We start from the raw sequence: 24,549 nt of genomic DNA, 5'->3' as shown, positions 1-24,549 counted from the left end.
AACTGGATCTTTAGGCACTTTGTTCCCAGCAGCCTGTCACAGAGACACATCATTTGTTCCCATTTCTTTAGCTGCATCTGTGAAAAACAGCTTCATAGTTTCAACTTTTTTGTACATTTATGTTAAAACTGCTTCCAGTTACCAAAAGAGTCAAATTAATATAAGAAATTCAGTTTAAAAAACAATCCTAATCCCAAAATAATGAACATTATCACGTCTAAAAGTAGAAAAAAAAAGACAATAATAAGAATTATATGTTATTCAACATCAAGAAAAAGTAAATAAGATTCAATTTAAAACTTAAAAAAGGAATATAAGATATAATCTAATGACTAATTATGGAACAGTTAATATAAATGAAATGATTAAAGTGTTTTATGCCACCAGAAATGAATAATCTAGAAGCTCTTTGTGGGTTTTAGACTGGAATTAAGATTTGTTCCCATTTCTTTAGCTGCATCTGTGAAAAACAGCAAAGATAACACAGTGTGACAGACAGAAAACAGGATTTCTGCAGCAACAAGGTGATTCCCAAAGAGCTGTTAGCTGAAAACTTGGCATATCTCAGCATGGTGTGCAGTGTGTCCTTAAAACATTTGAGGAAACTGGACAAGTGGAGGACAGAAGAAGAAGTGTCAGGCCTAAAGAACTATCTCCAGCAGATGAACAGGATCTGAAAGTGATGTCCTTAAGAAAGAGGAAAACATCCAGCAAAGACCTGACACAGGAGCTGAGAGATGCATCTGGACCTTCAGCTGATCCATCTGCTGTTGGCCCAAGCCTGATCAGAAATGGGCTCCATGGAAGGGTGGCTGTCAAGAAGCCTGATCAGAAATGGGCTCCATGGAAGGGTGGCTGTCAAGAAGCCTCATCAGAAATGGGCTCCATGGAAGGGTGGCTGTCAAGAAGCCTGATCAGAAATGGGCTCCATGGAAGGGTGGCTGTCAAGAAGCCTGATCAGAAATGGGCTCCATGGAAGGGTGGCTGTCAAGAAGCCTGATCAGAAATGGGCTCCATGGAAGGGTGGCTGTCAGGAAGCCTGATCAGAAATGGGCTCCATGGAAGGGTGGCTGTCAAGAAGCCTGATCAGAAATGGGCTCCATGGAAGGGTGGCTGTCAAGAAGCCTGATCAGAAATGGGCTCCATGGAAGGGTGGCTGTCAAGAAGCCTGATCAGAAATGGGCACCATGGAAGGGTGGCTGTCAAGAAGCCTGATCAGAAATGGGCACCATGGAAGGGTGGCCAAAGCCCTTTTACAGAGAGCCGTTCCACTTCCTATTCGCCCCATTATAAAAAATTTGGCTGCAGTTCAGTTGATTTTCTCTGGGGGCGCTGGCGAGCGAGTGCAGAATGACCATTTTCCATAGGGCTGGCGCTAATAACTCAAAAAATGTCCCCGCTAGCGGCTGAAACCTGAAAATAATACTGTGATTTCTGACAGAGGGATGTGGATTTATATCGAAAGTACAATAACCTGGGAGTTACAGCTTTCTGTTTTCTTACAGGTCTGGCATTTGCGAGTCAGTATCTGCTAGCATCTAGCTAACGGAATCTGAAGAACGCACGGCAGATTACGACCGGCTGCTTTACGGCACTCGTCCACTGTGCCAGAGTGCTAACCTGGTGCCGCTAACAACAACCAAAGCTAAACCAGAGGCTAGTCAGAGAGTATGTTAAAGGGCTGTGCTGAAATCTGTAACTATTTGAGCTAACCCCTCTCTGCTAGCTCAGCGCTAGGACTGACCATGCCGTAAAGTGATGCCACATGCGTGACGTCACTCGGAATGCAATACTGACAATAAATGTGTATTTTAAACAAATCTAGTGAGTCTAAAAAAATCAAACCAAGTGCCGTTTGAAAGGATAATTTATCCTGCCTTTAGGAAAATTAAAATGAAAAAATATAAAAAATTGTATCCAAAGCAATGGCTGCATCTAAGGTGGATTTCATAGTACCACCATAGAGTTCGGCGTGCTCTGCACTGCTTCGTTGGCGCCCCTAGAGTGCAGTACCACCCGGAAATAGCCGCCAGTTTTCCCTCTCCTCATAATAGAGACTCTCTGGGGTGGCTGTCAAGAAGCCTGATCAGAAATGGGCTCCATGGAAGGGTGGCTGTCAAGAAGCCTGATCAGAAATGGGCTCCATGGAAGGGTGGCTGTCAAGAAGCCTGATCAGAAATGGGCTCCATGGAAGGGTGGCTGTCAAGAAGCCTGATCAGAAATGGGCTCCATGGAAGGGTGGCTGTCAAGAAGCCTGATCAGAAATGGGCTCCATGGAAGGGTGGCTGTCAAGAAGCCTGATCAGAAATGGGCTCCATGGAAGGGTGGCTGTCAAGAAGCCTGATCAGAAATGGGCTCCATGGAAGGGTGGCTGTCAGGAAGCCTGATCAGAAATGGGCTCCATGGAAGGGTAGCTGTCAGGAAGCCTGATCAGAAATGGGCTCCATGGAAGGGTGGCTGTCAGGAAGCCTGATCAGAAATGGGCACCATGGAAGGGTGGCAACTGCCCTTTTACAGAGAGCCGTTCCACTTCCTATTCGCCCCATTATAAAAAATTTGGCTGCAGTTCAGTTGATTTTCTCTGGGGGCGCTGGCGAGCGAGTGCAGAATGACCATTTTCCATAGGGCTGGCGCTAATAACTCAAAAAATGTCCCCGCTAGCGGCTGAAACCTGAAAATATTACTGTGATTTCTGACAGAGGGATGTGGATTTATATCGAAAGTACAATAACCTGGGAGTTACAGCTTTCTGTTTTCTTACAGGTCTGGCATTTGCGAGTCAGTATCTGCTAGCATCTAGCTAACGGAATCTGAAGAACGCACGGCAGATTACGACCGGCTGCTTTACGGCACTCGTCCACTGTGCCAGAGTGCTAACCTGGTGCCGCTAACAACAACCAAAGCTAAACCAGAGGCTAGTCAGAGAGTATGTTAAAGGGCTGTGCTGAAATCTGTAACTATTTGAGCTAACACCTCTCTGCTAGCTCAGCGCTAGGACTGACCATGCCGTAAAGTGATGCCACATGCGTGACGTCACTCGGAATGCAATACTGACAATAAATGTGTATTTTAAACAAATCTAGTGAGTCTAAAAAAATCAAACCAAGTGCCGTTTGAAAGGATAATTTATCCTGCCTTTAGGAAAATTAAAATGAAAAAATATAAAAAATTCTATCCAAAGCAATGGCTGCATCTAAGGTGGATTTCATAGTACCACCAGAGAGTTCGGCGTGCTCTGCACTGCTTCGTTGGCGCCCCTAGAGTCCAGTACCACCCGGAAATAGCCGCCAGTTTTCCCTCTCCTCATAATAGAGACTCTCTGGGGTGGCTGTCAAGAAGCCTGATCAGAAATGGGCTCCATGGAAGGGTGGCTGTCAAGAAGCCTGATCAGAAATGGGCTCCATGGAAGGGTGGCTGTCAAGAAGCCTGATCAGAAATGGGCTCCATGGAAGGGTGGCTGTCAAGAAGCCTGATCAGAAATGGGCTCCATGGAAGGGTGGCTGTCAAGAAGCCTCAACAGAAATGGGCTCCATGGAAGGGTGGCTGACAAGAAGCCTCAACAGAAATGGGCTCCATGGAAGGGTGGCTGTCAAGAAACCTCAACAGAAATGGGCTCCATGGAAGGGTGGCTGTCAGGAAGCCTGATCAAAAATGGGCTTCATGGAAGGGTGGCTGTCAAGAAGCCTGATCAGAAATGGACTCCATGGAAGGGTGGCTGTCAACAAGCCTGATCAGAAATGGGCTCCATGGAAGGGTGGCTGTCAAGAAGCCTCATCAGAAATGGGCTCCATGGAAGGGTGGCTGTCAAGAAGCCTGATCAGAAATGGGCTCCATGGAAGGGTGGCTGTCAAGAAGCCTGATCAGAAATGGGCTCCATGGAAGGGTGGCTGTCAAGAAGCCTGATCAGAAATGGGCTCCATGGAAGGGTGGCTGTCAAGAAGCCTGATCAGAAATGGGCTCCATGGAAGGGTGGCTGTCAAGAAGCCTGATCAGAAATGGGCTCCATGGAAGGGTGGCTGTCAAGAAGCCTGATCAGAAATGGGCACCATGGAAGGGTGGCAACTGCCCTTTTACAGAGAGCCGTTCCACTTCCTATTCGCCCCATTATAAAAAATTTGGCTGCAGTTCAGTTGATTTTCTCTGGGGGCGCTGGCGAGCGAGTGCAGAATGACCATTTTCCATAGGGCTGGCGCTAATAACTCAAAAAATGTCCCCGCTAGCGGCTGAAACCTGAAAATAATACTGTGATTTCTGACAGAGGGATGTGGATTTATATCGAAAGTACAATAACCTGGGAGTTACAGCTTTCTGTTTTCTTACAGGTCTGGCATTTGCGAGTCAGTATCTGCTAGCATCTAGCTAACGGAATCTGAAGAACGCACGGCAGATTACGACCGGCTGCTTTACGGCACTCGTCCACTGTGCCAGAGTGCTAACCTGGTGCCGCTAACAACAACCAAAGCTAAACCAGAGGCTAGTCAGAGAGTATGTTAAAGGGCTGTGCTGAAATCTGTAACTATTTGAGCTAACACCTCTCTGCTAGCTCAGCGCTAGGACTGACCATGCCGTAAAGTGATGCCACATGCGTGACGTCACTCGGAATGCAATACTGACAATAAATGTGTATTTTAAACAAATCTAGTGAGTCTAAAAAAATCAAACCAAGTGCCGTTTGAAAGGATAATTTATCCTGCCTTTAGGAAAATTAAAATGAAAAAATATAAAAAATTGTATCCAAAGCAATGGCTGCATCTAAGGTGGATTTCATAGTACCACCATAGAGTTCGGCGTGCTCTGCACTGCTTCGTTGGCGCCCCTAGAGTGCAGTACCACCCGGAAATAGCCGCCAGTTTTCCCTCTCCTCATAATAGAGACTCTCTGGGGTGGCTGTCAAGAAGCCTGATCAGAAATGGGCTCCATGGAAGGGTGGCTGTCAAGAAGCCTGATCAGAAATGGGCTCCATGGAAGGGTGGCTGTCAAGAAGCCTGATCAGAAATGGGCTCCATGGAAGGGTGGCTGTCAAGAAGCCTGATCAGAAATGGGCTCCATGGAAGGGTGGCTGTCAGGAAGCCTGATCAGAAATGGGCTCCATGGAAGGGTAGCTGTCAGGAAGCCTGATCAGAAATGGGCTCCATGGAAGGGTGGCTGTCAGGAAGCCTGATCAGAAATGGGCTCCATGGAAGGGTGGCTGTCAAGAAGCCTGATCAGAAATGGGCACCATGGAAGGGTGGCAACTGCCCTTTTACAGAGAGCCGTTCCACTTCCTATTCGCCCCATTATAAAAAATTTGGCTGCAGTTCAGTTGATTTTCTCTGGGGGCGCTGGCGAGCGAGTGCAGAATGACCATTTTCCATAGGGCTGGCACTAATAACTCAAAAAATGTCCCCGCTAGCGGCTGAAACCTGAAAATATTACTGTGATTTCTGACAGAGGGATGTGGATTTATATCGAAAGTACAATAACCTGGGAGTTACAGCTTTCTGTTTTCTTACAGGTCTGGCATTTGCGAGTCAGTATCTGCTAGCATCTAGCTAACGGAATCTGAAGAACGCACGGCAGATTACGACCGGCTGCTTTACGGCACTCGTCCACTGTGCCAGAGTGCTAACCTGGTGCCGCTAACAACAACCAAAGCTAAACCAGAGGCTAGTCAGAGAGTATGTAAAAGGGCTGTGCTGAAATCTGTAACTATTTGAGCTAACCCCTCTCTGCTAGCTCAGCGCTAGGACTGACCATGCCGTAAAGTGATGCCACATGCGTGACGTCACTCGGAATGCAATACTGACAATAAATGTGTATTTTAAACAAATCTAGTGAGTCTAAAAAAATCAAACCAAGTGCCGTTTGAAAGGATAATTTATCCTGCCTTTAGGAAAATTAAAATGAAAAAATATAAAAAATTCTATCCAAAGCAATGGCTGCATCTAAGGTGGATTTCATAGTACCACCAGAGAGTTCGGCGTGCTCTGCACTGCTTCGTTGGCGCCCCTAGAGTCCAGTACCACCCGGAAATAGCCGCCAGTTTTCCCTCTCCTCATAATAGAGACTCTCTGGGGTGGCTGTCAAGAAGCCTGATCAGAAATGGGCTCCATGGAAGGGTGGCTGTCAAGAAGCCTGATCAGAAATGGGCTCCATGGAAGGGTGGCTGTCAAGAAGCCTGATCAGAAATGGGCTCCATGGAAGGGTGGCTGTCAAGAAGCCTGATCAGAAATGGGCTCCATGGAAGGGTGGCTGTCAAGAAGCCTGATCAGAAATGGGCTCCATGGAAGGGTGGCTGTCAAGAAGCCTCATCAGAAATGGGCTCCATGGAAGGGTGGCTGTCAAGAAGCCTGATCAGAAATGGGCTCCATGGAAGGGTGGCTGTCAAGAAGCCTGATCAGAAATGGGCTCCATGGAAGGGTGGCTGTCAAGAAGCCTGATCAGAAATGGGCTCCATGGAAGGGTGGCTGTCAAGAAGCCTGATCAGAAATGGGCTCCATGGAAGGGTGGCTGTCAAGAAGCCTGATCAGAAATGGGCTCCATGGAAGGGTGGCCAAAGCCCTTTTACAGAGAGCCGTTCCACTTCCTATTCGCCCCACTGTAAAAAATTTGGCTGCAGTTCAGTTGATTTTCTCTGGGGGCGCTGGCGAGCGAGTGCAGAATGACCATTTTCCATAGGGCTGGCACTAATAACTCAAAAAATGTCCCCGCTAACGGCTGAAACCTGAAAATAATACTGTGATTTCTGACAGAGGGATGTGGATTTATATCGAAAGTACAATAACCTGGGAGTTACAGCTTTCTGTTTTCTTACAGGTCTGGCATTTGCGAGTCAGTATCTGCTAGCATCTAGCTAACGGAATCTGAAGAACGCACGGCAGATTACGACCGGCTGCTTTATGGCACTCGTCCACTGTGCCAGAGTGCTAACCTGGTGCCGCTAACAACAACCAAAGCTAAACCAGAGGCTAGTCAGAGAGTATGTTAAAGGGCTGTGCTGAAATCTGTAACTATTTGAGCTAACCCCTCTCTGCTAGCTCAGCGCTAGGACTGACCATGCCGTAAAGTGATGCCACATGCGTGACGTCACTCGGAATGCAATACTGACAATAAATGTGTATTTTAAACAAATCTAGTGTCTAAAAAAAAATCAAACCAAGTGCCGTTTGAAAGGATAATTTATCCTGCCTTTAGGAAAATTAAAATGAAAAAATATAAAAAAATTCTATCCAAAGCAATGGCTGCATCTAAGGTGGATTTCATAGTACCACCAGAGAGTTCGGCGTGCTCTGCACTGCTTCGTTGGCGCCCCTAGAGTGCAGTACCACCCGGAAAAAGCCGCCAGTTTTCCCTCTCATAATAGACTCTCTGGGGTGGCTGTCAAGAAGCCTGATCAGAAATGGGCTCCATGGAAGGGTGGCTGTCAAGAAGCCTGATCAGAAATGGGCTCCATGGAAGGGTGGCTGTCAAGAAGCCTGATCAGAAATGGGCTCCATGGAAGGGTGGCTGTCAAGAAGCCTGATCAGAAATGGGCTCCATGGAAGGGTGGCTGTCAAGAAGCCTGATCAGAAATGGGCTCCATGGAAGGGTGGCTGTCAGGAAGCCTGATCAGAAATGGGCTCCATGGAAGGGTAGCTGTCAGGAAGCCTGATCAGAAATGGGCTCCATGGAAGGGTGGCTGTCAGGAAGCCTGATCAGAAATGGGCTCCATGGAAGGGTGGCTGTCAAGAAGCCTGATCAGAAATGGGCACCATGGAAGGGTGGCAACTGCCCTTTTACAGAGAGCCGTTCCACTTCCTATTCGCCCCATTATAAAAAATTTGGCTGCAGTTCAGTTGATTTTCTCTGGGGGCGCTGGCGAGCGAGTGCAGAATGACCATTTTCCAAAGGGCTGGCGCTAATAACTCAAAAAATGTCCCCGCTAGCGGCTGAAACCTGAAAATATTACTGTGATTTCTGACAGAGGGATGTGGATTTATATCGAAAGTACAATAACCTGGGAGTTACAGCTTTCTGTTTTCTTACAGGTCTGGCATTTGCGAGTCAGTATCTGCTAGCATCTAGCTAACAGAATCTGAAGAACGCACGGCAGATTACGACCGGCTGCTTTACGGCACTCGTCCACTGTGCCAGAGTGCTAACCTGGTGCCGCTAACAACAACCAAAGCTAAACCAGAGGCTAGTCAGAGAGTATGTAAAAGGGCTGTGCTGAAATCTGTAACTATTTGAGCTAACCCCTCTCTGCTAGCTCAGCGCTAGGACTGACCATGCCGTAAAGTGATGCCACATGCGTGACGTCACTCGGAATGCAATACTGACAATAAATGTGTATTTTAAACAAATCTAGTGAGTCTAAAAAAATCAAACCAAGTGCCGTTTGAAAGGATAATTTATCCTGCCTTTAGGAAAATTAAAATGAAAAAATATAAAAAATTCTATCCAAAGCAATGGCTGCATCTAAGGTGGATTTCATAGTACCACCAGAGAGTTCGGCGTGCTCTGCACTGCTTCGTTGGCGCCCCTAGAGTCCAGTACCACCCGGAAATAGCCGCCAGTTTTCCCTCTCCTCATAATAGAGACTCTCTGGGGTGGCTGTCAAGAAGCCTGATCAGAAATGGGCTCCATGGAAGGGTGGCTGTCAAGAAGCCTGATCAGAAATGGGCTCCATGGAAGGGTGGCTGTCAAGAAGCCTGATCAGAAATGGGCTCCATGGAAGGGTGGCTGTCAAGAAGCCTGATCAGAAATGGGCTCCATGGAAGGGTGGCTGTCAAGAAGCCTGATCAGAAATGGGCTCCATGGAAGGGTGGCTGTCAAGAAGCCTCATCAGAAATGGGCTCCATGGAAGGGTGGCTGTCAAGAAGCCTGATCAGAAATGGGCTCCATGGAAGGGTGGCTGTCAAGAAGCCTGATCAGAAATGGGCTCCATGGAAGGGTGGCTGTCAAGAAGCCTGATCAGAAATGGGCTCCATGGAAGGGTGGCTGTCAAGAAGCCTGATCAGAAATGGGCTCCATGGAAGGGTGGCTGTCAAGAAGCCTGATCAGAAATGGGCTCCATGGAAGGGTGGCTGTCAAGAAGCCTGATCAGAAATGGGCTCCATGGAAGGGTGGCCAAAGCCCTTTTACAGAGAGCCGTTCCACTTCCTATTCGCCCCACTGTAAAAAATTTGGCTGCAGTTCAGTTGATTTTCTCTGGGGGCGCTGGCGAGCGAGTGCAGAATGACCATTTTCCATAGGGCTGGCACTAATAACTCAAAAAATGTCCCCGCTAACGGCTGAAACCTGAAAATAATACTGTGATTTCTGACAGAGGGATGTGGATTTATATCGAAAGTACAATAACCTGGGAGTTACAGCTTTCTGTTTTCTTACAGGTCTGGCATTTGCGAGTCAGTATCTGCTAGCATCTAGCTAACGGAATCTGAAGAACGCACGGCAGATTACGACCGGCTGCTTTATGGCACTCGTCCACTGTGCCAGAGTGCTAACCTGGTGCCGCTAACAACAACCAAAGCTAAACCAGAGGCTAGTCAGAGAGTATGTTAAAGGGCTGTGCTGAAATCTGTAACTATTTGAGCTAACCCCTCTCTGCTAGCTCAGCGCTAGGACTGACCATGCCGTAAAGTGATGCCACATGCGTGACGTCACTCGGAATGCAATACTGACAATAAATGTGTATTTTAAACAAATCTAGTGTCTAAAAAAAAATCAAACCAAGTGCCGTTTGAAAGGATAATTTATCCTGCCTTTAGGAAAATTAAAATGAAAAAATATAAAAAAATTCTATCCAAAGCAATGGCTGCATCTAAGGTGGATTTCATAGTACCACCAGAGAGTTCGGCGTGCTCTGCACTGCTTCGTTGGCGCCCCTAGAGTGCAGTACCACCCGGAAAAAGCCGCCAGTTTTCCCTCTCATAATAGACTCTCTGGGGTGGCTGTCAAGAAGCCTGATCAGAAATGGGCTCCATGGAAGGGTGGCTGTCAAGAAGCCTGATCAGAAATGGGCTCCATGGAAGGGTGGCTGTCAAGAAGCCTGATCAGAAATGGGCTCCATGGAAGGGTGGCTGTCAAGAAGCCTGATCAGAAATGGGCTCCATGGAAGGGTGCCGTAAAGCATAACTCAGCCATAAAGCATCACACAGACCTCATTCAAAGTTTACATGTGACAGGAGACTCTCGGCTTTAACTGAACCAAAGGGTTTGTTCAAGAATTATTCGGATACGGCTTTTACTTTTCGAACAGGGACCGTTTGTTCGAGACAGTAGGCTACAGTCAAAATTATAGTGTAATTTTAAGAAGCCATAGTGAGCGTACATGTCAGAGACACAGACGAGCCGCACCTGCTCCTGTTACCGGGGCAACGCCTTGTTAGCCTGCTCTGTTCTAATTTTCCAAATTCCAAAGAAGAGCTTTGGGATGTCCTTCAAGAAGCCTGGAGAACTATTCCTGAAGACTCCTTAAAGAAAGGACAGAAAGCTGTCTGAGAGGGTTCAGGCTGTGCTGGAGGAGAAAGCAGCTCAGAGCAGATATTCACTTTAAAGCTGCTCAGAACTGAATTAACTCTGGTTCTGCCTCAGATTCTGGGTTTATGTTCATGTTGGAACATGTTTCAGTGAATCTCTGCAGCTGTTACCATGGAAACATCTGCAGATATTCACTTTAAAGCTGCTCAGAACTGAACTAACTCTGGTTCTGACTCAGATTCTGGGTTTATGTTCATGTTGGAACATGTTTCAGTGAATCTCTGCAGCTGTTACCATGGAAACATCTGCAGATATTCACTTTAAAGCTGCTCAGAACTGAACTAACTCTGGTTCTGCCTCAGATTCTGGGTTTATGTTCATGTTGGAACATGTTTCAGTGAATCTCTGCAGCTGTTACCATGGAAACATCTGCAGATATTCACTTTAAAGCTGCTCAGAACTGAACTAACTCTGGTTCTGCCTCAGATTCTGGGTTTATGTTCATGTTGGAACATGTTTCAGTGAATCTCTGCAGCTGTTACCATGGAAACATCTGCAGATATTCACTTTAAAGCTGCTCAGAACTGAACTAACTCTGGTTCTGACTCAGATTCTGGGTTTATGTTCATGTTGGAACATGTTTCAGTGAATCTCTGCAGCTGTTACCATGGAAACATCTGCAGATATTCACTTTAAAGCTGCTCAGAACTGAACTAACTCTGGTTCTGACTCAGATTCTGGGTTTATGTTCATGTTGGAACATGTTTCAGTGAATCTCTGCAGCTGTTACCATGGAAACATCTGCAGATATTCACTTTAAATGTTGTTAAAGTTGTACAAATCTTACATTCCTCCTCTAAGCTCACGCCACAGTGTGTGTTACTGTGATAAAAGGTAAAGCCCAAAGATGATCCTCGTTGTTTTCTTAAAGTGAGCCAACGTGCCGAGCAGCCTCAGGCCTCCTCCCGTCTCCTTTCCACCTCTTTGGGGCAGAAACTGTGTATTCTGACACCGGAGGTGAAATGGTTTGTCCCGTGTTTACATCACAGTGTCAATCAAAAGATGAATGCTTTTCACTCAGTGTCCAGCACACAAGCCTTCAGGGGCAGAGCGAGCTCTGCAGTGAGGGATGGATAAACTGCAGCGTGATCGAATCATCTCAGGTGAGCTCTGATAAGACCCCAGTGCTACCCTCTGCAAGTGTTTGAGAAAGGAAGTCCTGGAAGCCGGCTCCTATATCAAAGGATGGCATGCATCAGCAGCTCAGTGGCAGCTCACAGATGTGTGTGTGTGTGTGTGTGTGTGTGTGTGTGTGTGTGTGTGTGTGTGAGCCTCTGGCTGGGACAAACATACCAAAAGGTTTTAAAGCAACACAAAAACACACTCTGGGCTTCTGATCTGCAGATAACACGTTTTCAGGCACTTAGGACACACACGGTCGCTCAGGTGTAACAGGCACGCACACCCCTCCATCCTCCCAGCAGCCTCACCGTCCTCTCTCCTGGATCTGCCCCCTCTGAAGCACCAGGATCTGGTCTGCCCCCACCACCGTGGACAGCCTGCAACGCACACAAACATCTCCTGAACTCAACGGTTTCCATGTTGCAACTCTGAGCATCATCGCTTCATCTGAGCAGAAAAACACGGTGCACTCTAAACTACTGCTTTCACTGTTCTTTTACTGTTTTTACTTCTTCTTCTCTTTATTTATTACCTGCTGTAAAGCACTTTGGTACATCGTAATGATTGTCTGTAGAGGGCTGTGGAAATAAAGTCCATTTCCTCCACATAAAGAGCCTTTGAACAGTTTCCCTGCACATGTGCATTTACTCACTCTGCTGCTCATACCTGCATCCTGACACTCCTCCTGCTGTCCAAACGGCATCTTCCTTCTCTTATGTACATGTTGTTGCTTTTATTTGTTTATTCTATTTATCTCTCTGTCCATCCCTTTATTTATCTCTACCTGTATTTTTCTGCTTTTGTTTATTATCACTGCAGCCCAACAAACTTCTTGCATGAGAAAACATACTTCTGATCCTGTAAAATAAGACTGAATAAACGCTGTTGGTGTGGAGATGGTCAGATCGTGTAAAGTTTGCTGTGGATCCTCAGAGGGACAGAGGAGGGGCCACAAAGCCAGGATAAAATGTCAAAGTGAATCCAAACCATAACTGAGCAGAGTTTCTGCAGCATGTTAACAGCTGCCTGCTGCAGAACATGTAAGGTGGTGCATCTCGTCTTCACCACAGGGCTTAAATGGGCGGGGCTTAGCTGATTTCTGTTTGTAGGCAGACGTACATACCGCACTGAGCCCCTCTGAATGACCAAAGATGGGTTACGCTAACTTAAAGGGATAATCCGGAATAAAATGCACTTTAGATCAATTTACGGGATGTTGGGAGTACATACGTTGAGTTGACATCAAAATCATGTCATTCGGATGTGTTTTGAGAATTTCGATTTGACCGTTTTTAGCCAAAAGTCGTTAGCCTGGAAGTGATGAGGGCATCGAGTATCACCGCTATAAAACGCTATTTTTATACCTCTTCTACAGCTCCAAACAACATAACACTTACGTGGTAGTGAGTAGAGGGTCCCTAAAGCCAAACCAAAGTGTCCCGAGGTCTTCATGTGGTCGGATAGAGAGTCCAGAATGAATTTAATCAAGCCAGTACCTGCTCTCAATCAGAGCTCTTCCGTCAACAGGAGGCTACCTCACGCGAGACATCATGTCACGTGAGTCCGTAGTTGATTGCCGAGTGTGCAGTAACTCGCTCTGGAAAGTCACAATTTCGTTGCCGTTTTTTTTTTACAAACATAGTCCAGTATTTCTTTCAAAAGTGAAATGAAGTTGTATGCAACAGCAAAGCCTAGCTTACTAACAGGTTGGAATTTTGAAATGTCACGTGACGTGATGTCTCGCGTGAGGTAGCCTCCTGTTGACGGAAGAGGCTAGCACAATAACAGCTAGCACAATCACAGCTAGCACAATAACAGCTAGCACCATAACAGCTAGCACAATAACAGCTAGCACAATAACAGCTAGCACAATCACAGCTAGCACAATAACAGCTAGCACCATAACAGCTAGCACAATAACAGCTAGCACCATAACAGCTAGCACCATAACAGCTAGCACAATCACAGCTAGCACAATAACAGCTAGCACAATAACAGCTAGCACCATAACAACTAGCACAATAACAGCTAGCACCATAACAGCTAGCACAATAACAGCTAGCACAATAACAGCTAGCACAATAACAACTAGCACAATAACAGCTAGCACAATAACAGCTAGCACAATAACAGCTATACAGCTAGCACAATAACAGCTAGCACAATAACATCTAGCACAATAACAGCTCGCACAATAACAGCTAGCACAATAATAGCTAGAACAATCACAGCTAGCACAATAACAGCTAGCACAATAACAGCTAGCACCATAACAGCTAGCACCATAACAGCTAGCACCATAACAGCTAGCACAATAACAGCTAGCACAATAACAGCTAGCACAATAACAGCTAGCACCATAACAACTAGTACAATCACAGCTAGCCCAATCACAGCTAGCACCAGGTAAAGACTTGACACTTTTAACCACCACTCAGCAGGCTCAGATGGAAACACAGCATCTGTTATCTAATATGTTGCTAAAGACTTAGAAACTTATTATGTGAGTAGGCTGGGTGGAAAGCAGCTGGACTTTTTATTTTATTGGCTCCTGAAGACGTCTCACCTCTCATCTGAGATCCAGCTGCCTTCTATCAAAGCTTTTAGGATCAGCGAGAGGCTTCAGCAACAGGTGTGCTTTACAGACGGCTTTGTGTGCATCATACATGTGTTGGAGCTGCGCTAAAACATACAAACTCCACTGGATTTCATCGAAAAACGTGTTTTAGGGAGTCGAATAAGGACTATCGAATGCTTTTTTCCTGTCCTGGTAGATAAAAACACTGTGGGCCGCTGGTCTTTATTAGATACATCTATTTAAAGGTAATTAACCAGTTCTACATTCAGAGAAATGACTTGTTTTCATTCAGAATAAAGAAATAGTATAGTTTTTTTCTGTTTTTAACTGAATGTGGCATAAAACTGTGGACTGGAAGGATGGGAGAAGAAGATGGGAAGTGAGTCATAACGTGCGGCTGGATGTTAAACATGTTCAGCTGTCGTATAAAAGTGAAATATTCCACCATTCCTCAGTGATTATCAACAGAAACACTCTGTTACACATGTGCTGAGTGCGTCGCTCTGGGCTGGGGAACTCTGAGTGAACCTGTCTGTAAATTATTAAAGTTAATATTTATGGCCACTCTCTGATGAGCCCCTGATTAAACCCACCCTGTGTCGTCCCACCGCCTCGCTGCTCTGGATCCTGCACAATCACTCGGCTTAAACACAGCCCCACAGCGGAGAAACTGCAGATACTTTGGGGGATTAATCCATGGATCTGAAACCGAACAGTTTGCTGAACAAAAGAAAGAAGAAGAATAAAGCCCGAGCTCTGCTGACTCCTCTCCAACCTGATCAGTGTCACTTTGAGCTCCAGCTGAACCGCCGCTGAGCTTTAGCGTCTCAGAAGGCTATCTTTGGACGGCCTCCTTCAATATTTGATAGACAACCTCGGTCACAGGAAGAAATATCTCCCAGCGGAGACTGAACTCCGCCCATAAAGACTCGGGCCCTTACAACCACTGAGCGAGTCGGTAAGCTCGGAGTGTTGATAGACTCAGATCTGACTTTCAGCAGCCACATCAAAGCTTTTTACCACCTCAGAAACATCAGCAGCATTAAAGGTTTCCTCTCCCAAAAATTAAACCTGCCTTAAATCAGCAAAAACCGTTCTTAAATCAGTCCAAAATCTGGTGAAAATAACTTCCAAAACTGACCAAAAAACCAGCAGAACAACCCTCAAAATAAGAGTAAAAAACAGTCAACAAACCAGTCAAAAGCTGGGATTTCTCTCTGAAGATAAGCTGCAGGGAAACAAAATAAACTAAAAAGTTAGACTCAAAGCCTACCTTTTTAGTTTAGCTTACAGCTGAATTTTATTTCATGTATTTATGATTATTATTATATAGCTTTTTACCACCTCAGAAACATCAGCAGAATTAAAGGTTTCCAGGAGAAACTCCTCCATGCATTCATCTCCAGCAGACTCCATCACTGTAACTTTTAACTGGACTTCCCACAAAGAGCATTAAACATCTCACTGGAAAAAATGCCCCTCCAAAAATAAGTAAAAAAACAACAAATAAAAGACGTTTTTGCTTGAAATAAGCAAAAAAATCTGCCAATGGAACTAGTGAAAATCAGCTTGTCCAGATTTCTTGAAATAAAATGTGATATTTAGGACTTTTGAGATAAAAGTGATCTTGAAATTAGCTTAAAAACCTCTTCAAATGAAGAAAAAAAGCTTGTTTCATATGATATGTGACTCAAAACAATTTGTTTTCAAGACTTTTTCATTTAACAAGATATTCCAGATGTATTGTATTAAAACCAGTCCCTATATCTGGCTGAAATGGTGCTTGTTAGGCAGTTGTGTCTCATATTAAGTGTAATGAGATATTTTGACAGGAAATGAGACAAATATACTTGGTAAGACTTTGATTTATTCCAGTACTGCAGCTCATCCAGAACGCTGCTGCTGGAGTTTTAACCCGGACTAAGAGATCTGAACACATCACAGCAGCTTTAAAATCTTTACTCTGGCTTCCAGTCAGTCACAGAATAGATTTTAAAAGCCTGCTGATGGTTTACATCTGTGATATGTTCAGAGAATATAAAGCCAGCAGAGCTCTGAGATCCAAGGACTCAGGTCAGCTGGTCCAGTCCAGAGTCCAGACTAAACATGGAGAAGCAGCATTTAGCTGTTATGCTGCAAACAAGTGGAACAAACTGCCAGTGGAGATTAAACTTTCACCAAATGGAGACATTTTTAAATCCAGGTTAAAGACATTTCTGTTCTCATGTGTCTATGCATGAAATCTGCACGCTATCTTTGAACTTATCTGGACTGTTGCTGGTTTTAAATTCATTTAAATGATTTTATTTGTTTCTCTTTATGTTCTTTTATGTATTTTAATGCTTCTTCCACTCCCTGCTGCAATGCTTTTATTTTATGTAAAGCACTTTGAACTGTTTGTACATGAAATGTGCTACAGATAAACTTGATTTGATTTGATTTGATTTAAATGCTTCTCAGCAGGAGGAAAACATCCAGAGTGTTTCCGAGGAATGGACCGGGCCGGTGAAACTGACCAGTTAACAGTTAGAAGAACAATGTGTGACGGTTACTGCCACCTAGTGGTCAAGCCGGAGATAGCAACCATCCCATATAACTCCCGCCCACTATCCAGGAACAAATAGAAATATCCATCCACTCAGTATCCTGATGAAAAGGAGGTTTAAAGTCTGGATCTTGACTTTTGCTTTGTCGTTTTGTGTGTTTTAATTTAGTTGAAAGCAACATTGATATGGCTGGTAAATAGCCCTGATCCAAGGAGAGCAGACTCCATCTGTTGATGCTACTGAGAGATTAAGAAGCTGCCGGATCATCCAGTTTAGAGGCTGCAGCTCGGTATGAGGCCTGAGGAGGAGACACCGAACATCAGAAGAGTTCATCACCGTAAAGAAGAGCAGATTCCTCGTCTCAGGTTCTCTGTCCTGACTTATGGGACGTGTTGCAGGTCTGAGAAGCAGAAATGATCTTTGTTAACAGATGAAATGCAGGGATAAATTATTAAATATATTTAGTTTATATAGTCTGATGTGAAATAAAGTAAATATCTATAGAACGTTTCCTTTGACAGGAGTTTGTTCTGATCTGCTTTCCAATAGAAATCCTGATGAATTAAAGGAAGAACTGGAGACAGATGCAGCTGAAGTCTGTTCCTCTGACAGATCAATAATCAGAAATGTGTTTCCGTCCTTTGTTCACATGTTCCAATCAGCTTTTCCTCTAATCTCTCCATCCCTCTCTTTGTCCGGCTCAAAGCCGCTTCTTCATCCCTTCTGCTCGCATTTGTTCCTTCCTTTCAGCTGGTTTCCATCTCATCGCTGCTCCTGTAATCTGCTCCAGGCAGCCGTCACCATCACACCACCACCTCCACCTTTCGTCGGGTGGATGTTTCCGCCCTGATTCTGTCCTCGTGTCAGGAACAGTTCAGACGTAGAAAGGTGGGAGTTAATCCGACTGTTTCCTGATGCTTTCTGCTGAGTAAACAGCTGGTGTTGGCTGTCCAGGCTCCATCTTTAAATGTGGAAACCACTCAAAACAGAGTCTTTAAGAGTCAAAGAATGCCAGATAATACGTGTTCTGCCAGCTTACAGAGTCTTTAAGTGTTAAAGAATGCCAGATAATACGTGTTCTGCCAGCTTACAGAGTCTTTAAGTGTTAAAGAATGCCAGATAATACGTGTTCTGCCAGCTTACAGAGTCTTTAAGTGTTAAAGAATGCCAGATAATACGTGTTCTGCCAGCTTACAGAGTCTTTAAGTGTTAAAGAATGCCAGATAATACGTGTTCTGCCAGCTTACAGAGTCTTTAAGTGTTAAAGAATGCCAGATAATACGTGTTCTGCCAGCTTACAGAGTCTTTAAGTGTTAAAGAATGCCAGATAATACATGTTCTGCCAGCTTACAGAGTCTTTAAGTGCTAAAGAATGCCAGATAATACGTGTTCTGCCAGCTTACAGAGTCTTTAAGTGCTAAAGAATGCCAGATAATACGTGTTCTGCCAGCTTACAGAGTCTTTAAGTGCTAAAGAATGCCAGATAATACGTGTTCTGCCAGCTTACAGAGTCTTTAAGTACCAAAGAATGCCAGATAATACGTGTTCTGCCAGCTTACAGAGTCTTTAAGTACCAAAGAATGCCAGATAATACGTGTTCTGCCAGCTTACAGAGTCTTTAAGTGTTAAAGAATGCCAGATAATACGTGTTCTGCCAGCTTACAGAGTCTTTAAGTGTTAAAGAATGCCAGATAATATATGTTCTGCCAGCTTACAGAGTCTTTAAGTGCTAAAGAATGCCAGATAATACGTGTTCTGCCAGCTTACAGAGTCTTTAAGTGCTAAAGAATGCCAGATAATACGTGTTCTGCCAGCTTACAGAGTCTTTAAGTGTTAAAGAATGCCAGATAATACGTGTTCTGCCAGCTTACAGAGTCTTTAAGTGTTAAAGAATGCCAGATAATACGTGTTCTGCCAGCTTACAGAGTCTTTAAGTGCTAAAGAATGCCAGATAATACGTGTTCTGCCAGCTTACAGAGTCTTTAAGTGTTAAAGAATGCCAGATAATACGTGTTCTGCCAGCTTACAGAGTCTTTAAGTGTTAAAGAATGCCAGATAATATATGTTCTGCCAGCTTACAGAGTCTTTAAGTGTTAAAGAATGCCAGATAATACGTGTTCTGCCAGCTTACAGAGTCTTTAAGTGTTAAAGAATGCCAGATAATACGTGTTCTGCCAGCTTACAGAGTCTTTAAGTGTTAAAGAATGCCAGATAATACGAGTTCTGCCAGCTTACAGAGTCTTTAAGTGTTAAAGAATGCCAGATAATACGTGTTCTGCCAGCTTACAGAGTCTTTAAGTGCCAAAGAATGCCAGATAATACGAGTTCTGCCAGCTTACAGAGTCTTTAAGTGTTAAAGAATGCCAGATAATACGTGTTCTGCCAGCTTACAGAGTCTTTAAGTGCCAAAGAATGCCAGATAATACGTGTTCTGCCAGCTTACAGAGTCTTTAAGTGTTAAAGAATGCCAGATAATACGTGTTCTGCCAGCTTACAGAGTCTTTAAGTGTTAAAGAATGCCAGATAATACGTGTTCTGCCAGCTTACAGAGTCTTTAAGTGCCAAAGAATGCCAGATAATACGTGTTCTGCCTGCTTACAGAGTCTTTAAGTGTTAAAGAATGCCAGATAATACGTGTTCTGCCAGCTTACAGAGTCTTTAAGTGCCAAAGAATGCCAGATAATACGAGTTCTAACAGCTTACAGAGTCTTTAAGTGTTAAAGAATGCCAGATAATACGTGTTCTGCCAGCTTACAGAGTCTTTAAGTGCCAAAGAATGCCAGATAATACGTGTTCTGCCAGCTTACAGAGTCTTTAAGTGTTAAAGAATGCCAGATAATACGTGTTCTGCCAGCTTACAGAGTCTTTAAGTGTTAAAGAATGCCAGATAATACGTGTTCTGCCAGCTTACAGAGTCTTTAAGTGCTAAAGAATGCCAGATAATGCATGTTCTGCCAGCTTACAGAGTCTTTGTGCTAAAGAATGCCAGATAATGCGTGTTCTGCCAGCTTACAGAGTCTTTAAGTGTTAAAGAATGCCAGATAATACGTGTTCTGCCAGCTTACAGAGTCTTTAAGTGCTAAAGAATGCCAGATAATACGTGTTCTGCCAGCTTACAGAGTCTTTAAGTGCCAAAGAATGCCAGATAATACGTGTTCTGCCAGCTTACAGAGTCTTTAAGTGCCAAAGAATGCCAGATAATACGTGTTCTGCCAGCTTACAGAGTCTTTGTGCTAAAGAATGCCAGATAATGCGTGTTCTGCCAGCTTACAGAGTCTTTAAGTGTTAAAGAATGCCAGATAATACGTGTTCTGCCAGCTTACAGAGTCTTTAAGTGCTAAAGAATGCCAGATAATACGTGTTCTGCCAGCTTACAGAGTCTTTAAGTGTTAAAGAATGCCAGATAATACGTGTTCTGCCAGCTTACAGAGTCTTTAAGTGCCAAAGAATGCCAGATAATACGTGTTCTGCCACCTTACAGAGTCTTTAAGTGTTAAAGAATGCCAGATAATACGTGTTCTGCCAGCTTACAGAGTCTTTAAGTGTTAAAGAATGCCAGATAATACATGTTCTGCCAGCTTACAGTCTTTAAGTGCCAAAGAATGCCAGATAATACGTGTTCTGCCAGCTTACAGAGTCTTTAAGTGTTAAAGAATGCCAGATAATACGTGTTCTGCCAGCTTACAGAGTCTTTAAGTGTTAAAGAATGCCAGATAATACGTGTTCTGCCAGCTTACAGAGTCTTTAAGTGTTAAAGAATGCCAGATAATACGTGTTCTGCCAGTTTACAGAGTCTTTAAGTGTTAAAGAATGCCAGATAATACGTGTTCTGCCAGCTTACAGAGTCTTTAAGTGTTAAAGAATGCCAGATAATACGTGTTCTGCCAGCTTACAGAGTCTTTAAGTGTTAAAGAATGCCAGATAATACGTGTTCTGCCAGTTTACAGAGTCTTTAAGTGCCAAAGAATGCCAGATAATACGTGTTCTGCCAGCTTACAGAGTCTTTAAGTGTTAAAGAATGCCAGATAATACGTGTTCTGCCAGCTTACAGAGTCTTTAAGTGTTAAAGAATGCCAGATAATACGTGTTCTGCCAGCTTACAGAGTCTTTAAGTGTTAAAGAATGCCAGATAATACGTGTTCTGCCAGCTTACAGAGTCTTTAAGTGTTAAAGAATGCCAGATAATACGTGTTCTGCCAGCTTACAGAGTCTTTAAGTGTTAAAGAATGCCAGATAATACGTGTTCTGCCAGCTTACAGAGTCTTTAAGTGCCAAAGAATGCCAGATAATACGTGTTCTGCCAGCTTACAGAGTCTTTAAGTGTTAAAGAATGCCAGATAATACGTGTTCTGCCAGCTTACAGAGTCTTTAAGTGTTAAAGAATGCCAGATAATACGTGTTCTGCCAGCTTACAGAGTCTTTAAGTGCCAAAGAATGCCAGATAATACATGTTCTGCCAGTTTACAGAGTCTTTAAGTGTTAAAGAATGCCAGATAATACGTGTTCTGCCAGCTTACAGAGTCTTTAAGTGCTAAAGAATGCCAGATAATACGTGTTCTGCCAGCTTACAGAGTCTTTAAGTGCTAAAGAATGCCAGATAATACGTGTTCTGCCAGCTTACAGAGTCTTTAAGTGTTAAAGAATGCCAGATAATACGTGTTCTGCCAGCTTACAGAGTCTTTAAGTGTTAAAGAATGCCAGATAATACGTGTTCTGCCAGCTTACAGAGTCTTTAAGTGTTAAAGAATGCCAGATAATACGTGTTCTGCCAGCTTACAGAGTCTTTAAGTGTTAAAGAATGCCAGATAATACGTGTTCTGCCAGCTTACAGAGTCTTTAAGTGTTAAAGAATGCCAGATAATACGTGTTCTGCCAGCTTACAGAGTCTTTAAGTGTTAAAGAATGCCAGATAATACGTGTTCTGCCAGCTTACAGAGTCTTTAAGTGCTAAAGAATGCCAGATAATACGTGTTCTGCCAGCTTACAGAGTCTTTAAGTGTTAAAGAATGCCAGATAATACGTGTTCTGCCAGCTTACAGAGTCTTTAAGTGCCAAAGAATGCCAGATAATACGTGTTCTGCCAGCTTACAGAGTCTTTAAGTGTTAAAGAATGCCAGATAATACGTGTTCTGCCAGCTTACAGAGTCTTTAAGTGTTAAAGAATGCCAGATAATACGTGTTCTGCCAGCTTACAGAGTCTTTAAGTGTTAAAGAATGCCAGATAATACGTGTTCTGCCAGCTTACAGAGTCTTTAAGTGCTAAAGAATGCCAGATAATACGTGTTCTGCCAGCTTACAGAGTCTTTAAGTGCCAAAGAATGCCAGATAATACGTGTTCTGCCAGCTTACAGAGTCTTTAAGTACCAAAGAATGCCAGATAATACGTGTTCTGCCAGCTTACAGAGTCTTTAAGTGTTAAAGAATGCCAGATAATACGTGTTCTGCCAGCTTACAGAGTCTTTAAGTACCAAAGAATGCCAGATAATACGTGTTCTGCCAGCTTACAGAATCTTTAAGTGCTAAAGAATGCCAGATAATACGTGTTCTGCCAGCTTACAGAGTCTTTAAGTGCTAAAGAATGCCAGATAATACGTGTTCTGCCAGCTTACAGAGTCTTTAAGTGCCAAAGAATGCCAGATAATACGTGTTCTGCCAGCTTACAGAGTCTTTAAGTGTTAAAGAATGCCAGATAATACGTGTTCTGCCAGCTTACAGAGTCTTTAAGTACCAAAGAATGCCAGATAATACGTGTTCTGCCAGCTTACAGAGTCTTTAAGTGTTAAAGAATGCCAGATAATACGTGTTCTGCCAGCTTACAGAGTCTTTAAGTGTTAAAGAATGCCAGATAATACGTGTTCTGCCAGCTTACAGAGTCTTTAAGTGCTAAAGAATGCCAGATAATACGTGTTCTGCCAGCTTACAGAGTCTTTAAGTGTTAAAGAATGCCAGATAATACGTGTTCTGCCAGCTTACAGAGTCTTTAAGTGCTAAAGAATGCCAGATCATACGTGTTCTGCCAGCTTACAGAGTCTTTAAGTGCTAAAGAATGCCAGATAATACGTGTTCTGCCAGCTTACAGAGTCTTTAAGTGTTAAAGAATGCCAGATAATACGTGTTCTGCCAGCTTACAGAGTCTTTAAGTGTTAAAGAATGCCAGATAATACGTGTTCTGCCAGCTTACAGAGTCTTTAAGTGCCAAAGAATGCCAGATAATACGTGTTCTGCCAGCTTACAGAGTCTTTAAGTACCAAAGAATGCCAGATAATACATGTTCTGCCAGCTTACAGAGTCTATAAGTGCTAAAGAATGCCAGATAATACGTGTTCTGCCAGCTTACAGAGTCTTTAAGTGCTAAAGAATGCCAGATAATACGTGTTCTGCCAGCTTACAGAGTCTTTAAGTGCCAAAGAATGCCAGATAATACGTGTTCTGCCAGCTTACAGAGTCTTTAAGTGTTAAAGAATGCCAGATAATACGTGTTCTGCCAGCTTACAGAGTCTTTAAGTGCTAAAGAATGCCAGATCATACGTGTTCTGCCAGCTTACAGAGTCTTTAAGTGCTAAAGAATGCCAGATAATACGTGTTCTGCCAGCTTACAGAGTCTTTAAGTGTTAAAGAATGCCAGATAATACGTGTTCTGCCAGCTTACAGAGTCTTTAAGTGCTAAAGAATGCCAGATAATACGTGTTCTGCCAGCTTACAGAGTCTTTAAGTGTTAAAGAATGCCAGATAATACGTGTTCTGCCAGCTTACAGAGTCTATAAGTGCCAAAGAATGCCAGATAATACGTGTTCTGCCAGCTTACAGAGTCTATAAGTGCCAAAGAATGCCAGATAATACGTGTTCTGCCAGCTTACAGAGTCTATAAGTGCCAAAGAATGCCAGATAATACGTGTTCTGCCAGCTTACAGAGTCTTTAAGTGTTAAAGAATGCCAGATAATACGTGTTCTGCCAGCTTACAGAGTCTTTAAGTGTTAAAGAATGCCAGATAATACGTGTTCTGCCAGCTTACAGAGTCTATAAGTGCTAAAGAATGCCAGATAATACGTGTTCTGCCAGCTTACAGAGTCTATAAGTGCTAAAGAATGCCAGATAATACGTGTTCTGCCAGCTTACAGAGTCTTTAAGTGCCAAAGAATGCCAGATAATACGTGTTCTGCCAGCTTACAGAGTCTTTAAGTACCAAAGAATGCCAGATAATACGTGTTCTGCCAGCTTACAGAGTCTATAAGTGCTAAAGAATGCCAGATAATACGTGTTCTGCCAGCTTACAGAGTCTTTAAGTACCAAAGAATGCCAGATAATACGTGTTCTGCCAGCTTACAGAGTCTATAAGTGTTAAAGAATGCCAGATAATACATGTTCTGCCAGCTTACAGAGTCTATAAGTGCTAAAGAATGCCAGATAATACGTGTTCTGCCAGCTTACAGAGTCTTTAAGTACCAAAGAATGCCAGATAATACGTGTTCTGCCAGCTTACAGAGTCTTTAAGTACCAAAGAATGCCAGATAATACATGTTCTGCCAGCTTACAGAGTCTTTAAGTGCCAAAGAATGCCAGATAATACGTGTTCTGCCAGCTTACAGAGTCTTTAAGTGCCAAAGAATGCCAGATAATACGTGTTCTGCCAGCTTACAGAGTCTTTAAGTGCCAAAGAATGCCAGATAATACGTGTTCTGCCAGCTTACAGAGTCTTTAAGTGCCAAAGAATGCCAGATAATACGTGTTCTGCCAGCTTACAGAGTCTTTAAGTGTTAAAGAATGCCAGATAATACGTGTTCTGCCAGCTTACAGAGTCTTTA

General features: G+C 43.7%; 1 protein-coding gene across 1 annotated transcript in view; it reads right to left on the bottom strand.

Annotated features, from left to right (window-relative positions):
* The window catches only part of abcb6b (ATP binding cassette subfamily B member 6 (LAN blood group) b), a 95,821-nt gene that overhangs the window by 4,291 nt on the left and 66,981 nt on the right, over nt 1-24,549 (bottom strand). The window contains exon 18 of the mRNA XM_075478603.1: nt 11,931-11,999. Coding sequence (XP_075334718.1) covers nt 11,931-11,999 — 69 coding nt within the window. The remainder of the gene's footprint in view (nt 1-11,930; nt 12,000-24,549) is intronic.

This window comes from Odontesthes bonariensis, chromosome 12 (assembly GCF_027942865.1).
Source record: "Odontesthes bonariensis isolate fOdoBon6 chromosome 12, fOdoBon6.hap1, whole genome shotgun sequence".
Classification (NCBI taxonomy): domain Eukaryota; kingdom Metazoa; phylum Chordata; class Actinopteri; order Atheriniformes; family Atherinopsidae; genus Odontesthes; species Odontesthes bonariensis.
Note: the sequence above shows the minus strand (reverse complement) of the source record. Positions and strands in the feature narration are given on the sequence as shown.